The sequence below is a fragment of the Plectropomus leopardus genome, chromosome 16 (assembly GCF_026936395.1).
Source record: "Plectropomus leopardus strain MGB_pleo_1.0 chromosome 16, ASM2693639v1, whole genome shotgun sequence".
In the NCBI taxonomy this organism is placed as follows: domain Eukaryota; kingdom Metazoa; phylum Chordata; class Actinopteri; order Perciformes; family Serranidae; genus Plectropomus; species Plectropomus leopardus.
Window position 1 is genome coordinate 14161227 of NC_142191.1, and position 18715 is coordinate 14179941.

General features: G+C 40.6%; 1 protein-coding gene across 2 annotated transcripts in view; it reads right to left on the reverse strand.

The window, feature by feature from the left end:
* The window catches only part of grm1a (glutamate receptor, metabotropic 1a), a 45642-nt gene extending 27258 nt beyond the window's left edge, over positions 1-18384 (reverse strand). For both annotated transcript variants that reach the window (XM_088089867.1, XM_088089868.1), the window contains exons 1-3: positions 18310-18384; positions 16602-17445; positions 10183-10432 (exon numbers count right to left, since the gene is read on the reverse strand). In XM_088089867.1, coding sequence (XP_087945993.1) covers positions 10183-10432; positions 16602-17331 — 980 coding nt within the window. In that variant the 5' untranslated portion in view covers positions 17332-17445; positions 18310-18384. The remainder of the gene's footprint in view (positions 1-10182; positions 10433-16601; positions 17446-18309) is intronic.
* Positions 18385-18715: the final 331 nt, after the last annotated feature.

The window sequence follows — 18715 nt, forward strand, 5'->3', positions numbered from 1 at the left end:
ATCTACAATTCTGGATGAGAAAGACACTCATTTATTTTGGCGTTGTTGCCACTGCTGTTGCCAAAGAGAAGGTCTCTATTTGCTCATGCCCCGCTTTTTGCCAAATTACTCGCAAGTCAATAGGCAGAACTCCACATCCTCCGCGCTCCCCTTCCTGAGATGGGTAGGAGATGAAAGTCTTAAGAGATGACAGGAAAAAGACAGCTAAATGTGTTGCGCCACAACTCCTCGCTCTCTCTGGCACCCTAACCGTTTCATTTATTCAAGCTCAGAGCAAAACCTGCGTCTCCATGTTGGGAATTGAACAGGACAGCCAAATGCAGAAATACGAGACAAGACACACAACACACACATAATATGGGATCACGGCTTTCTTTGCACCTCAGCGCAGTCTCAAAAGATGAAGTCATAACCTGCCAATGACTTGAGCCAAGCCATTACAGCGACAGAGCATTCACATTATTGTCTCATTGTCAATTTTTGCAAAATTGAAAAAAAGAAAAAAAAAAGAAGGTAGCATTCAAAATGGGACCCGGACCAAAACTGTGTGTGTAAGACAGGGGCAGAAATGAGCGTTACATGTGGAAAAGCAGCTTATGCAAATTATGTTTAGTAATAACAGCATTCAAGCTGCATTAGATGGAGAGAGAAAACGAATGCTGCTAATTGCAAGAGAGCGAGCAGGCGGGCAAATGGGTAGGTGGGTTCACTCCGTGCTGCCATTCAGAAACTAGGCTCAGTGCTGGGGAACAGGCGGAAAGCGAACGATAACAAAAGACACTGTACAGTAGATATATATCTAGCTGACAAAACTATTTCATGGCAATTTTTTTCTATATAACTGAGTGGGTAGAAATTCAGCCAGGATTCAGAGATTTACTGTGGAGAGTTTAATGGTGTCTGCCTCGGGGAAACCCGGTTAAAACACACACTGCCAAATATTTTCATGGGTACTATACATTCCTGTCAGCTCATAGACATATTCCATCACATTCACTATTTGAAGATCCAGTTCATGAATCATCCTAGTTTCACTGCTCTTTTATCAGCTGTAATTGTGTGTGGCGCTTTTGCAAAACACAGTGCATTCTTTTGAGTATTTCGTCTAAAGAGTTGTAAATGTCAGCTTTACATGCAGCTGGGTTACATGTACTTGACATCAGAAATGTCAGAGAAGCCACAGTGATTTTCAAAATAGGTATGGTACACATTGAATGGCTGGCAGGGAGAGAGCTTGTTCTTCTTAATGACTATACTCTAGACTTCCAATCGTGATTACAGTGCCCAGTGTGCTTCTGCTTGCTGTTGCTAGGTGCATTTCTCCTGACAAGTGCCTCTGCTATGTGAGTGGTTGAACAGTGCGTTGTGAAACACAAATACATTGCTTTTATAAGGAGGTTTCCTAAGTACCTAACAGATCTTAAAGGGGCATATATTGTGCCTGGATCGGGGCGCTTTCACTGGGTGGCCAGGTGGGGGGCCACAGCCACCCTGATACAATCACTTGCCCCTCCAATGGTCATCTCTCATGAGTTGCATATGTATAAAGTGGGAAGCCTTTGTGTGGTGTTTTAAAAATTGAGTCGGTTTGTTCCCGGTAAATCTTCAACATGTTCTCATTCCAGCGTATCACACGCTGCTTTTTTCAGTGGACTTCTGCTACTGTGATGTCAGCAAATGCAAATGGTGGCATGATGCTGCATGTGCTTATGTTTAGGTAACAAAAGCATTTGGCGACTGATGCAGAGACATCAGATATGCACATGCTGGCACTGATGGTTAAGATGAGGAAAAGAGGGAACATGGCTCATTCTGAGGTAACGAAAGCAGAACGAGCCCTTCTTTTAGGTAATTATACACTCAAGAAAACACATTTATTTTATTATATTCTATTTCTGCTAATTTATCCCCCTAAATCATACACACTGGACTAAGGTAAAGGAAAATAAACTTCTTTGAATATACACATATGTAACACATTAAAACAGAATTGCTGCAAATCTCAAAATATTAATTGTAGTGGCATTTGTCTGTGTAAATCAGCTGATGACCTATAACTGAGGCTTCAGCAAAAAGAGACGTGAGCACTGGTCACAGCTCACTAACAGCAACATGGTAGCGGCTGATCTGTAATAATATGGGCAGCCATCTCTTGGGAGTCATTGTGTGTATTGCTCTCTGTGGTCAAATAAAAGGCATGGAGTCTATGGCCATTGTACTGCATCAAGTGCACTCTATGTGGCACACACTGTTCTGCACTAATGTCATGATCTCCTCCATGAAGCTTAATAGGAAGTACCTCCCCTCTACAAGCCGTGAGGCTGCACTCAAAAGATGAACAAGGCTGCTCTGAAAGTAAAGTGGAACAATGATTATATTTTCATACATATATTCAGCTCATAATGTGTTTTACATACACCTGTAACAGTTGCTTGCTCTCTGAGGGACATTTAAATGGTTCCTCCCTACAGTGAGACTGATTTCTGAGTTTTGTCCTAAACCCATCTGGAGAAACATTAACTTCAAAAAGGCTTTGAGGGAAAAACACTGAGGTGTGATGTGGCAATTCATTTTGGCAAGGTCTATTTTTTATGAAGCTGTCATATGCAAAAGTTGGTTTGATAGTTTATGAGAGGTAAAGAAAAACTTTGTACATTTTCTTAAGAAAATGCTCTGTGAAAACACATCAACTCCGATTAAAAGCTCCATTAGATGACTTCTCTTTTCTGAGCCTGGTGACAATGCTTTTATGAGATTATCCATTTTATGCAAGTCTCCAAACTACATGAAAAAATATGTATTTTTTCATAGCCATCAAAAACAACTTGCTGTTGGGCAAAGCTGCTATTTTTCAGAAATGAGAAAAAACATTGTTTTTAAAAGGATCAAATGGAGATAGAAGATTTACACAAGCTTTTTGAAATACATTTCATCAGTTGAGAAATGGTAACATCTACTGATAGACATAGAGGGGGACCAATAGAATTAATTTATTAATTCATTTAAAAAAATGAAAATAGTAAAATGCGGAGATTCAACGTTAGTGTCCGACAATGATGATATGAGGGTTTTCTGATCGAAACACCTATTTACAGGATGACATCGACGGTGAAAAATATTTGTCAGTACCACTTTTGGTTGCGGTTTTAGAAGGTTTTAAGATACTTTCTATATGAACTTATGAAGTTAAAATGATGAACTTGTCAGCAAACTGTTGGCTATGCACACACCCAGCAGACACAGAACAACATTAGCATGCGTGTGAAGGATGAGTGGAAGTCCAACACTCTCTCTTTTTCTTTTATGGTCTCTTCCAACTCCAGAGGGAAATAGCTGGTTCTTTTGACACTCTGGCTTTTTTGTTAAAAGCAAACAGGGCTGGAAATGAAGTTAGTTTGTGTCAGGCATACAAATGACACCTCTTACATTACACACAGCAGTTTAGTTGCCAGAAGAAAATGTTGCTATTGTATATGTGTTCAAAAATGGGATACATTAATTTGCACGTTTCATACATATCATATCAGCCTTTCTATGAGCTTTATCTTCAGGAGGTGGAGGGGATGGTGGATGGCGTGATGCCTGGGTGTGACAGCTGCCAAGCTGCACCACTGTTCAAGAACAAGCAAACAACAACAACACAGGTTGCTTTTTTAGCAAACCATCACATTCAGCAGCAATTATGCCACTGAAATCAGGTATTGTAGGCAAAACATAATCTTTTTCTGACCACAACTAAGTGTTTTTTGTGCATAAACATAACTACATGTTAACCACAGCGCTGTTGAAACTATGAAATATAGATTGGACAATGATTTTTTTCCTGAAAACATAATGAATGAAAACATAATCACAAATACTGTATTTCTGCAAGTAGATGCCTCTAAATCCTACACACTGAGCATTGAAGTTTAAGAAAGTTAAGAAAATTAAAAAAATCAGATGTTTTGCTGACCCATCTATTCATCACAAAATTCTCCCCACGAGGTATTGTAGTGTTGATAACAACATCACACTACTGGCATAAAGCATTTAGTTGCCTCATCACAATACTCACACTACTTTGCCTTTGTTCCTGAAAGACGAGGGTCAAGGAGATCCTGTTTTATAAATCAGGACTCTAAGAAATGGAAAACATTTTTCATCTATTTAGATGAACAGCCTCCATCAAATTATCCGAAAAATTTAAAACTAAAACATTGTTGTTGTTTTTTTTTTTACCAGATCAGTGATAATAAACTCACGATCTACTCCCAACCGTGCTTAGCATTCTTATCTCTACCCCTCCGCTCTCTGTCTCAACCTTCATCTTTCTCTGTCTCTGTCTCGGTCTTTCATTACATCTGTCTGTATTACATCTTTCATGGTGAGGTCTTCGCTTTAATTTGTGGACAGAGCAGCAGGACTCCGCAGTCAAAGAAACCAAAGTCTACTCCTATCTTTCTTCAACCAGTCTTGCAGAACTGACTGACTCTTCTAATCTGCTCACCAACCGGCTTCCAGCTCAGCCACACAATCGTTTCTATTCTAAAAGATTAACTGAGGTTATATCAAAACACTCCCTGCGCTTCCTGCTTTTCTCCATCAGAGCCGAACGTGTTTCTCATTTAATAGACTCACTCTGAAATGTACTTGAACAAACCAAGAAGACAGACATCAATGTCTTTTTGATTGAAATGAAGTGGATAATCTATGTCGGGAACGAGCGTCTGTATCTGTGTGCCAGAGTGTATGCATGCAATAAATGTTGTCTGTTGCCTGTGCTGAGTAATGAAGGCAGCTGATTGGCAAAATCGTGATTGGCATCACAGAGAGAGAAAGACAAGAGTGCTGTTGACTGACAGCAGCAGAGCGGAGTGGATGGAAAGTGTTGAAGTGTTGCAGAGTAGAGTCTGCAGGTCAGGGACAAAGTGGGTTGAGCATGCTGCCACACCTGGCCCTCGTCTGAAGAGCACGTCAGCTGAGCAGCTAAAACAAAAGCTCTCAGATTCAAAACACTCTGCCTGTCTACTTTTAGTTTATGTAGCCTCTGCTGTATAGTGTTTTTATCTGCTTCAGCGGTATTCTGCAATTTTCTCTACATACACCACAACACTCCCACTGAGCAATGTTGAAAAGACGCTTAATAAATGTCTGTTATACAGTTATTTTTCTTTAGACGTTTAGATTTCAGTTATTCAAAGTTGAAAAGTGAAAGTTTAGTCGTCATCTAGTCTTAGCCTTCTACTTAGAGAAGAAACAGCAAACAGAATTTGTTTATATGACAAAAAATAAACATTCATAATGTAAACACAGGGGTGTGCTGTACTTTTGAGAATTATTTACAGGCTTTTGTATACTTTCAATATATCTAATGTTTTTCTTTTAAATATGGTCTAAAATCCAGCTCTATGTAGCCGATAAATCCTGGTCTGTAACAGGGCTAAAGGAGACACTGTATAAATCATGTCTGTCGCTCAGAGGGCTGCCTGCTCTTGGATTTTCCAAATCTTTATAATGCCTGGTACACCATCTCTTATCTGGATCTGTTTGTTGTGCCGAGTGCAATAAAATTGGGAGAAGAATGAGGTCAAGGACATGCCAATAACTGTCTCACCATCTCACTCATCTTGAAGGCACCTGCTGCCCTCAAGTTGTTATTCTTAAAGATTACACTCACTATTCTAAGTGCAATAATTTTAATTCCATCCTCAAATGAAATGTTGCAAACACAGCTGGTTAACTGTAATGAAGTGTGTCCCATTTTGGTGTGGTGCTTTGGCATTGAAACTATCTTGCTGATTGGCCTGATGGGGATGCTTTAATTGAAGGTTTAATTTTCTACATGAAAAAACATTTTTGTAAGCCCTGACTGCAAAAGTGCCTGCATGATTAAAAAGAAACTTGGACTCATAATGCGCCCTGTTCCTGGCACATTTTGCTTGTTCTGGCAAAGTTTGAGCCTTGTTCATTTTAAAGCTGTTTCTGACTTTCATCAGGTCAGAATATTAACTTTTAACTCCCATGAGTTCTGTCGTCAACTTGTATTGTATGTAACAACATATCAAGCATCTATTAAGACACTTCCTAAATACCTATTGTATTCAGATGTAATGCCAGACAGTACACTGGTGTGAAATTGTAGTGCTTTAAGTAACAGAAATGATGTTATTACCATTACATATGTATGTCTCTTGGTTTAATTGAATCTGCAAGCAGCAGGCAGCAGTTGATTGTTTAAACCTGTATTAACAGAGTTTTCAGCCACTCTACAGCAGTGGAAACAAGGTATAAACACAACATTGACATAAGTTGATATGGTAAATATGTTAAATATGCTACCCAACAATGCCAGCGAAGAGCAATGCCCCAACCAGCTAGCCACTAACTGTGTCTGCTGGCAAATTTCCACTGAATACTGTTGCAAGCTGTGTTTGCAAACAACACTGACAGACGAGAGCCGTGAGAGCAAACCAAAACAGTGAGCTGAAGGACATTAAAATGCTTTGTAGAGCTGAGAGAGACTGCAGAGTTTGGTGAGTTTTGGTGCTCTGTGGATTCATCACTATGAGTGAACCCTTTTTCATATAGTCATGTGATGCATTGTTTATAGAAAACTATTGATTATATCAACTTATAGGTTCTGTACATAAAATTTAGAGCATTAATATAGCAGCCAACCACTATTTTCTAGGTAAATATATAAGCCCTATTCACAAAGAGATCATGCCATAGGATCACTACGAAGTCCCCTCTTTATGCCTCCTTTGCATTTTTATACAGAACCAAATGTTAGCAGCATTAGACTCCTCCCATGTGTGATTTTAGATAGCATGCTGGCATCACAGAAGCAAAAGAGTTGTGGCGGCATGATGTCTCACACAAAAGCAACGGCCTTAGTTGTGACATATAACACATGTTTCGGCTGTCCTTTCTAAACAATAACAATGACATAACTTGTTAATACCAATCATTCCCTGTTATTTAGCGGCTGATCTTATTCTCTGCTCAGAGGGTAAGGAGCTCCTGAACCTCATTGTTTTCCTAACGTGCAGACATTTACAGCCACTGTTCTTCTTCTTGGAGTTAGCTGCTAATTGCTGCAAGCTTCATTTTAAATCCCTTGCAGTGGGATGCACATGTAACACGTTGTTAAATGTCATGCCTGTCCTGTTCGTAATCCTGTCCTGCTGGCTGTTCCTTTTGTACAGACCTTGATTCTGCATTGTTTCTAACTTCTATGCTGGCTTAAGGGGGAAACAACTCTGCCCCCTCATTCCGCAATCATACCTTATACACAAAACAGCAGGGCTGCATAACAGCACAATATTCCCACTTTGGACAGGCAGTGTAAAAGGGGCTATAGAAAGCTATGCTCTGAATGTCATACACAGCTCCTTTGAAAGTCAAAAAAGTGCATAAGACTTAATTTGCAATTTTTTTTTTTACTTCTGCCCACTGCACCATTTTTTTTGCTAAATCACAAGTTTTAATGCAATTAGATTTATGTCAGCAACAGAATCAGCAGAGTAAAAGACAAAACATTTGCAGTAATAAAAGAGAGCCCAAGAAGCCAGTCCCCATTAGATGTTCAATGTGAGACCGACAGATTAGTCTGTCTGTACTCTTCTCGCTGTCACTTTGTTTCATTCACTCTTTGTTTGTCTTTGTGTGTCTTACATCCTTCCAACTTGCTATAGCTCTCTGTGCACACAAACACACATTTCATGAAAGAGGCTTCTTTAAAGGTGAAAGCATGAATTAAGGAAAAAAAACTCCACTTTGATGAGATAATACCTGTCTGACAGCTTCATTCAGTTCTGCACTACATCCCGGGAAACACACACATGGCTTGGCATCTGTGCTGGCCCAGACTTCCTCTGTCATTTTTACACACTCTGTCTCTCTATCTCCTTCTCTCTCTCTGACCCAGAAGCATTTCTTCCGCCCATGGAGACTTCCACAAAAGCTAAAAAAAGACCCACTTTCCCATCTCCTATGGAGGAAAAAGAAAAGGAGAGATATGGGAAGAAATGTAACCCTAGAGTGTCATTATAATGGATAATTTAAAAGGCATGTTCAGCATCTGAAAAGAAAGAGTGCCTTCCCCTGCCAAAGACTTAAATATGCATGTATGCTTTGAATATAACACATAAACAGAGGCTGGTAAGAGCTGCACTCGTCTCCTTTTCATTTCTACCACTGGGAGATATTATAGGAAATAGGAAATGCTTCCTCAAGGATGATGGCAAGGACAAGAAACAAATCCCTCTGTGGCTGCCAATAGAGAAGTGTGTATTAGACTGGAGAGTCTTATGTATGTGGTAAGTACATACAAGGAAATTAACCAGTTGTAACAAGAAATTCTAATTTTATCTCTATTAGATACTGTAGCTATTCAATAAGATTCTTGTTTCTGCATTTTTTTTACTGTCAATAAATCCCACGTAAACACGAAAACCAAAAATGTGTTAATCAGCATCTCAGTGCTTTCTGACTTCACTTTACTCCCTGTGGCTCTCAGCTTGAAGCCTACTAGTTCATTATAAAGTTGAAAATCTTCAAAGACTTGTCACAAATATGTGGTTTCTGCTTTTTTGCAAGTGTAAGACAGAGCAGGTGAAATAGTGTAGTTATTGGGGACTATGTTCAGCTGTGGTTTAATGCTATAGCTTCATTCCCACTGCACAAAAAACCTGCTCCTCTGTAGTAGTCAGGGGTATTTATCACCTCCGGCTCAAATTGGCATTGATGGGAACACAACACCCAAGTGAATGCAATAATTTCAGCTCCTTAAGTTGCAATGTGTTGCATTGACGTGCTGCTGCTAATTGGCCGACTGTCCGTCTCCCCTAAGCAGTACTAAAACACTGATCCAAATTAGTCTGATGTTTTTTTGTGCACCTTACCATGTGCCTCTTTGCCATAAACCTAACCATGAGTGATTTTGTCGTCTACACCTAACTGTCCGTGCTGTTGTTGCATTTGCTGTTGTTGCCTCAACACAACCACATGCCACACATCCTACAATGTGCATTTGTCTGCATAATGGTGGTGACATCCCGGTAACAGCATCTCAGAACATAAACAACAGACACAGATGGATACCTAACTTGTAATATGTAGATGGGGAAAGTCCATTGACAAAACTATACCATGTGAAGAGTTGGGATGAGAACTTGTTGGAAATCCACTAAAGAGGAAAAGACATCAATCTTTTTACCAACCAGAACCCACACAGAGCAACACAACCACTTTGTCTTTGTAACTCTGTTGACAGACAGAATTTGTACAATTCAACATGAGTGAACACACAGTAAAGATGGAAGCTCCTGTTCTGTATTTTATCTCCCAGGTTCTTTCTGTGAGAGGATGATGGCTCAGAATTGCACTCATGCAGCATTTGACAAATCTCCCAACGAGTACCACTTAGCTTGGATACAAGCCTCGGTCATCCTTAGCTGTCTTATTAATGTCCTCCTACTGTAACATATGTCTGACAACTGCCCAGCCACAAGCCGCCGCCAAAACATCCTCCTTTGTTGAAATGATGGGTAAAAATATAGCATAAATGAACTGAAAAGAAGCATCAAGACTGCTGTGGCTTTTACTGACAAGTGTGAATGTTCCTTGAGGGTTATTTCATGGTGTAATGTGTCGCTGTATAAGTGTGTGAGACAACTTGCCCTTTTGTAATGACTAAGATTCTCTGTCACTCAACATTGACTAACAGAGAAAGAGAGGTGGAGGAAAACATGTGGAGAAAAAGATGGACGGAATATCCAGAGAGGAGGTATTATCACAAAAAGTAAAGATTTCTACAATTCAGGTTGATTCAATATAGATTCAAACAGATGTGTGCGTGCTTCTCTTTGATTGCTAAAAGCCAAATAACTGCCACTGCCTTGAAAAAACAAACATCCCAAACGGGAGAGAATGGACTACAGGCATTGTTTCCCCTCTCTTGTTTTGTGTCTGTGACAGAAATACCAATTATTCATTGCTGGAGAACATTTCTATTCAGCGCTATTGGTATGCGGTCTAATTCTTCTCGGTTGCCTTGGTGACATGCACATCAGGAAGACAACAAGGCATCTTGCAGCCTTCCAGCCTGTTAACCGATTTCTAACCATCCACAGAGATTCTCTCGATTTTTTAAAAAAACTTAAGCATTCATAATAAAAAACAATAACACATCCATACCTGCCAATGAGGAGGAACTCTCCGAACACCCCCAGTCTCCTCATGGCCATCAGGAGACCTCGGACAGTCATGCCCTCGCAGAAACACACTACCACACGAGCTTTAGGTAGACGTTCCCGTAGTTTCCTCAAAAGGCGATCAAAGTGCTTCTCCCCCGCATTACTGTAGATCTTGTCCGAGTGGGCAATGCATAAGCCTTCCTGAGAGGCCAGCTCCTTGAAGGCCTCCATGCCACTCTCCCCATAATTTCCTATAAGTGACAAAGAAAATAGACTGTTATTAAAATAGTATTTTACTGCCTTAAAGATGGCCTTTTATTTGGATGTCTATGTAGTAAAAAAACACAAATACTTTTGAAGAAAACAGAGAGAAAAAAAAGATATTGCTCAAGAGGTAGAAAACCTACAACTACCAGAGTGCACTGCGCCGTACTAGACCAAGAAACGGCAGAGCAAACTCATACGTGTGAAACCATGGCAGCTGGCAAGAAACAATCTCATATTACAGTTAAAAGATAAGCTAAGTTTCTGAAAACATTTGAGGTGAGAAATATACAGCTCAATAACAGAATGGCTTATATTTGATCAGTGCTGCTTAACTTTACTGTTTCATCAAACAGGGTGTGTAAATATGATACATTTGAGGGAAGAAATGTGCAGTGCAGTAGCATAACCTTGATTTATATTCGATCAGCACTGCAGTATAATAATCTTTGTTTACCACATAGCTTATTTTCCACAACAATTCCAAAATCCAATGGAAAAATCCCATAGGCTTTTTGATGAGGGAACCAAAGTGATGCTAACTTCCTAAATGTCATCCTTAGGGCACTAAGGAATTCAGAAGTACAGCCTGTAGGTCGAACAACAGCTCGAGAGCATTTTGCTTTGATACAAAGCTAGTTGAAAACTGGTGAAGTATCTCTTTAAATAGTGAAAATTTAGCCATAAAATATGGGTCCTTTTCACTGTCTGTTAATCCTATTTCTTAAATTAGCCTTTGTTGATATGGATATTACACTTGCTGTGGTATTATCACGAATTGTGAGCTCAAAATATGCAGCATTATTTCCTGATTGTAAGTGACACAATCAATGTTTCATAATAACAAAGCATTACATGCCTCGTTACTTGCAAAAACACATTATCAAATGCTTGCAACCATACATTTCTAATTATTTCACTGATGGATAATCAATGTTTAAGCGGCCCCCCTACAACCCTCCCCCAGCAGTTGTTCAGTGCGTCAAGTCCTGACTGAGCTGACGCTCTGATCCTCTCATAATGAGTGTCAGAGTGTTTCCTGGCTACTGATTGCAATCAAAGCCAAAAGAGGGTGAAGATAGCTATCCTTGTTTAACTGCGTCCCAATCAAGAGCCCTGCAAAGCTGTGTGAGTCTAAATCTTTTATTTCCATGTGGACTGCAGCACTCCCCGACTGTGTCATGATCTGGATTGTTGATAAAGCCCCTCAGCTCTTTAGCATGAGAGCTGGATTACACAGACAATCCAATCACTTGTGCATGCCTGAACATGTGTCTGTGCGTGTGTTTGTATACGTTGTCAAAAGGATATTAAAAGCCCCTATTCATTAAAAGGAAAACATACAATCGACTGATTAAAGGTAATTTTACTTTCAAATCCTTGTCTTTATTATATTGATCTCTACTGTATGATTATATGCATGCAGGTGATGGAGGGTAGGCCATTTGTCAGTAGCACATTCAATCTCCCTTTTTTTCACAGCCTCATGTTTGCAGGTATGGAAGAGTGTGAACTATCCTTTGTTTTTGTTGTGCTAACAATAGTGATGTCAGGTAGATTAAGTTAAATCAGGGCAGTGGAATAAATCATCCATATTTTCTCATTACATCTTCACCCTTCTTACCCGCAGGCATGCATAAAATTGATGTTATACATTTCTTTTTAAAATACAAAAATGTTAAGTTATCATTTATCGCATCAGTCACTGGCTATGAGAAGCTGGTAGTTATTGGTTATCGTGTTGGTTATTGGCCACAAGAAGCAGATAATCATTGGTTACTGTATCAGTTACCAGCCATGAGGACAATTAATTATTGGTTATTGTATCATTTATTGGCAATGAGAAGCAGGGAATGAATTATCTATTACTGTATTGATTATCGTTTTGGTTATCATATTGGTTATTGGCTATGAAAAGCAGGTAATTATGGGTTATTGTATTGGTTATGGGCCATAAGAAGCATTTAGTTATTGGTTATCATATCCGTTATAGGGCATGATATGCAGGCAATTATGATTATCACATCAGTTATCGCCCATGACAAGCAGGTAATAATTGGTTATAGTATCGGTTATTGGCCATGACAAGCAGGTAATTATTGGTTATAGTATCGGTTATCGCCAATGACAAGCAGGCAATTATTGGTTATAGTATGGGTTATCGCCCATGACAAGCAGGCAATTATTGGTTATAGTATTGGTTATCGGCCATGACAAGCAGGTAATTATTGGTTATAGTATTGCTTATTGGCCATGACAAGCAGGTAATTATTGGTTGTAGTATCGGTTATTGACCATGACAAGCAGATCCGTTATCATATGGGTTTTTTTAAAAAATCCATATAGTGCATCCCTTAAAAACATTTGTTGTGCAATCGATGAGGGGCCAGGCTCCTGAGGGCCTCTATCCTGCTCTCCCATTACACTATAAGGGTAATGAAAAACAAACACTCTCTGTGTGTGTGGCAAGGGAGACGGCAGCTGAAATAGGCATCACAGTAATGCATTTACCCTGGCACACAATGGGCCCATGTGTTGGTTTTCCAATAGTCCTTTGATGATATTTCCAGTTGCCTCATTTCATTCTCCCACTCGTAAATGGAAATAATGATATCCAATTATTTCACTCTTTCCATCTCAGCTGTGAGACAGGTGGGCGGTGGTGCATTAGTTGACAGCCCGTTTGACAATGACTACCAAAAAAAACTGCGTTGAGTATTCCTACCAGGCTGATGATAATCAGGACAGGTAATTTATGCAATTTCATAGCCCTAGCTGTTGCTACGGGAACAAGCTACATTTATAACTTGTCTAAGGTGGTGGGGAGAGAAAGCTCATGAGCTTAAGCCTGTCGTGACCACTATTGCAGAGATAACTGAAGATAGAGCAAAAGTGGATTTACATATGACTTCTCAAAGGTCAAATCTGCATCAAAGAAATCAGGATGCGAAGTCAGAAACATTAAGGGACTGTACTTTGTTTATCAAAGTAGGGGGGTGGCTGGGGTGTCATTTCATATTGTTATTTTTTTATATATAATGACCCTCCCCGGAGCAACAAATATTTTGGAAAATACATGGACCTCCCTTCACCCTAAATAACCATATTTTACGTATTAAATGATGAATGTGTAGTTTGAGAGATTTTTTTAAGAACACGTACCTGTCTAACCCGCTTGTTTTGGAGCTCTGAAGGTATTTTAAACAAATACAAAACACCAAGGGCATCGTAGTGGGGGAAAAAGTGGAACTGGATGCCCAGTGCCCCATTGGGAGGGGGCCCTTGAAAAGCCTGGCATGAAAAGTTACATTGAATTGCAATTTTTTTTCTAAATAATTATTGCCATAACTAATTAAAATTGGATAAATAAATTGGTATAAAAGCTAGACTTTTTATATTTATTTTAAAAAAAAAGGGAAGCTCTCTGAGGCCCCACACCCCTTAAAAGCGTAAAATGGTTTAGTCTACCCCGCTTTAGGATTCCTCTCTTAATGCCGCTACAGCCGAGTTAGTGACAGTTGCTGTTTGCTAGAGCACCAACGCACAGTTCTTTCCCCCAAAAAGGGAAATCCTGTTCCAAAAAAGAAAAGAGGAAAAAGAAAAGAAAAGAAAGTAAACTGACTTGCTAAAAAAATCTAAAAAAGGTGCATGAGAGAGACATGAATCAAGGAAGAAAGGGTGGGGGCCACCCCCCCATTAGTAAAGAAAAGTCTCTTACTTTGGATTCCCTGTTGATTCATCAGTGTAAAGAATTATATTTACTAAATGTCTGCATGTAAAAAAAAATCTAATTGAAGCTTACAAGTTTGAACATTTTTGTAAACTATCCAACTTTTATCTCTTGCTCTGTAGCCTGTTGAGCAAATGATGTTGCTTGCAATCAAATCCATCCTTCCCCTGACTGGTTTTTCATTACTCTTAAATTATGACTTCAGTCCCAGAGGCTCCTCCTGTATGTTGAAGGTCAGACAGCTGACGCCACCTAGTTATGTCTCCAGGTACTACAGCTCCCTAACTCCCTCTCTTCATCTATCTGATTGCAACCTGTGTCACAGCCCTCCCCAGCACCTGACTATAATAGGACTTTCCAAAGATGTTTTACACTCCCTGTGAGTCCGCAGCACCTCAGGGGGGGATTCTGGGTAATGTAGCCTGTCAGTCATAATTTGGGTGCACATCGCTGACTGTGTTTCACTAAGACTTTAATGAAAAGCTATGGACATAATTCACTTCACAGTAATTACTCTATCCACCCAACCCCTCTTTTCCTTTTACCTCCACCACAATACACTGTTGTGCTGTTCGGCTGAACGAATTTGCATAAGAGTTCTCAAAAAGAAAAAGTGAGCCAATCATGGTATGAAAAGCTGAATACTATTAATGCTAGGGCTTCTGTGAAGATAAGACATTTATTTTAAAGTATATGTATCCGGTGTAATTTGAAACATTATTGTCATTTTTTTTCTATCCCAGCCTCATCCGCCTTACTAAACCATTGAATCCATTTGACATTTCCAACTGAACGCTTAAATTGTTAACGCTAAAACAGTCCCTCACGTGTTTGGCTAGACACTGACTTTTAATAGTTGCTACGAGAACTCTAATAACACTGCCGTGCACCTCCAGTTTTGCTTCTACATGCTGAAGCATATTATAACAAAGTGCCAAGGAGGACAAGCGCATATGTTTCTCAAAGAAACAAAAGAAGAGACCAACAAATGTTTACTCAACAGTCACACTACCTACACTCCATACCCTAGTGCAGGTTATTTAATAAATACAAACACAGCTATGTGATGATGCACAGGATGTGTGCATGGATTAATTACTGAACGGGCCTGTCAGGCACAGACCAAGGGCCCCAAAGTATCAGGCCCCCCTGCAAATGGTCGCGCAAAATAACACGTACCAACTAAGAATAGACTCAAAATGACCATAAAGATAAGAGATTCAAGATTCACATATATACAATAAAAGGGGGCAAAACAATCACAAAGAGACAGAGAACAAACAAAAAATAAAAAATTATCCCAGAGAGACACAAATGACCATGAGATGCAAAATGACCACAGAGATGAAAAAGAGAAAAAAAGAGAAAAACAAACAAACAAAAAAAAAACCATAACGAAATGTCTTGCTCATATTTAGAAGAGGTGGTGGGGCTTTTTACATATCTGTGCTTGGGGCCCCATTGCCTCAAAATCCGTCCCTGGATCTGTGGAAAATGCTTGAAGCATGTACATAAAATTCTTAATGAAGATACGTACATATGTGTGGCTTCAGCTACCAGCTCTAAAAGCTGACACTGAAAGACTGAGACAGAGACAGGCACATCGAGAGGTAAAGGACTGATGACTTTCTTTGACATCCAGGTCCTCTTAAAGGACAAACATGAAACCTGCAAAGTTACACTCAAAGATGAATGACAAAAAACTGTTAAAGTGGGATTGTTTGAGTTTGGCTGCCGATAAAAATCTCCATGTAGCTTGTCTTCGCACATTTTGTTTTTCATTTTATAGAATAATTTTAGATGCCATTGATTTATATAAAATAAAAAGTGCAATTATCTTTCGAGGTCAGCCGGTTAATCTCAACTTTAAGTCACTCCCTTAAAATGATCAGAATCTCTATGAAGTATTTTGGGGAAAGAACTGGATAATAATTCTAACTATTTTAAAATGATAGCATAAAATGTTAAGAGTTATGCATCTTTATCAAACTATACTCAATTGGAACATTGTAGTGATGCATCGGTGATTAAAAATACCATAATGAACGATGAGGTCACTTGTTTATCCACTACCAAAGGCCTAGGCTTCATATGAGATTAGAGGGGGGCACATATAAAATGTTGGATTCGGGGGTCCTCCGCCAGAAAATTTTGAGCATAAAACACTTAATTCCTGCATTTTTATGCAAAAATGTGTGCCTTTTCTGCATCACTCCGTGGTGTAAATGTCTTAAATTTATTCAAAATACAAGGCCTCTGCTATTTTTTATGTTTTTATTAGGCAGGACAAATGCACATGTTCTAAATACTGAGGGGGACATGTCCCTTTGTGTCCCCCCCAGAATCTACGCACATGTCCACAACAGGCAAACAGACAACATGAATGATGGCACGTGATGGTGATTTTCCAGTGACAGGGGTCTCACCCTCAGTGTGCACCGCAGACACATAGGTCCAGTTGTACCGCTTGACAATGTCCAGCATGGCCCGGGCCTGGAGGGTGTCCGAGGGCACGACCCTCAGGAAGTACTTGAACAGAGTTTTGTCGCTCAGGTCGATGCTGGTGGCAGAATAGGCGATCTGCGGGATGTTGAAGAGCTGCAGGAGGTTCTGCACTTGAATGGCCACAGAGCTGGACCCCGGTCCGATCACTCCTGCGATGGGCTTTTTGGTGGGTGGAGGCTGGTGGGACGGGGTCCCGTCAATGCACCATTTGGACCCGTCTTTATCATCCCTAATGGAGATGAGGGAGTCCCGGATGAACTCGATGCTCTGCTCCAGGGCCACAGAGGAGTGCCAGCAGGAGTCTCGGATCTCGCAACCCAAGCTGATATTAGGGAGCAGGTTCGGGTCCGCGTTGATCCGGTCCAACGTGTGAAACATGGCCTCCACCCTCTGGATGCCGTACTGCTCGCGGACGTCCCCACACTTCCTCTCGGCCACTTTCTCCGCAGACGGCTGGTGGTGGACGGAGAAGAGCGCGCCGATGATCACGTCTCCATCCATGCGAGCCACGGAGCGCACCACAGCTCGAGGGACCACCGAGCGCTCATTGATGCTACTGCTGTGGGAGAGCACGAGGACGCGGAAGAAAAACGTGGGGAGACACAGGAGAGCGAAGAGACCCATCTTTACGCGTGCCATGTTGTGCCACATCGCGTGAGCCGTGCCGACTGTGTAGGCATACTATCTGCTGTCTGTCAATACATCCACGTTTATCTCAGCGACCACGAGCTGTGAGCACGACACCCGGGGCATATCTGCGCGCACCTGCAGAGGGATGAGACAAACTGCTGTGACATGGAAGCTAAGAGAAACGAGGCCAGATGTGCTACAGGGTTATGTGGGAACAATTGACTAAGCACGCATGCTCCTTTCCATCAACGCCCTGTTTTACATTCCTACAGCGGGCAACAGTCTCTTTTGCCATTGAGGTGCCTCTGAGCAAGGCACCCAGCTCACACCATCTGATCAGCGGGCAGTAGTTGGTTCAATTAGACTTCTGTCCACTAGGAACTGCCCAACTGAGCAGGTGGTCAGCCCCTACTTTTTAAAACAATCACATTTTATTACAAATTGCCAGCAAACACAGTGCGCCGGGAGAGGCTCAAAGTGCAGAGCTCGCTGTCCATTGAGAAAATCAGGCAGAAACCAGATTTCAGCACCGTGGACAGCGCGCTTTCCAAACACCTTGCAAGGACGTTTTTGGGACTGTTGCCTCATCTTCTTAAAGGCACGTTCCTCACGATTTGACTCAGCTAGTTTCTATTAAAGCTGAGAAACTACAGTCATTTCACAGTCGACTCATATTTGGATTCACATGAAGATGATCCTAGGCTGTTTTTGCTCGAAACGCAAAGCACATTCTTCTTATTTGGCGTGCAGCCTGGTATCGGTTGGTAATATTACTACTAGTGCGACTGCTACTACTTCTGATAATAATAATGGTGACAATAATATTACAAACAATAAAAATAATACACGGACTAAGCTAAAATCATTCAGCTTAAAGGCGCGTAACATGACTACCCCATTCTCAACAGCCTGTATCACGCTGTCTATCTACCCCATTACCCTTTATACATCCTAAACATTCAAAACGTTATTATCCGAGTCCTTTGCATCAAAACTTACCTGAATCCTCCAGACATGTCGCGTGCCTTCGTCCGTCTTCTGTAGCGCGTGGTCCCCGGCTGTATCACTTGAGTCTCTCTCTCTCTCTCTCTCTCTCTCTCTCTCTCTCTCTCTCTCTCTCTCTCTCTCTCTCTCTCTCTCTCTCTCTCTCTCTCTCTCTCTCTCTCTCTCTCTCTCTCTCTCTCTCTCTCTCTCTCTCTCTTTTACTCTTTTTTTTTTTACAGTTTTTACCCCTCATGCCTGCAAGTCTCTATTTACATATATACATTGTGAGAGTAAAAAAATGACTAGTGACAGCAAAGATTTTCACATTAACACATTTAAAAAAATCCCATCAGTTACATATATATATATATTACACTGTAAAATCTGAAGTTGATTTTGCTTTTTAAAAAATCAAGGAAAA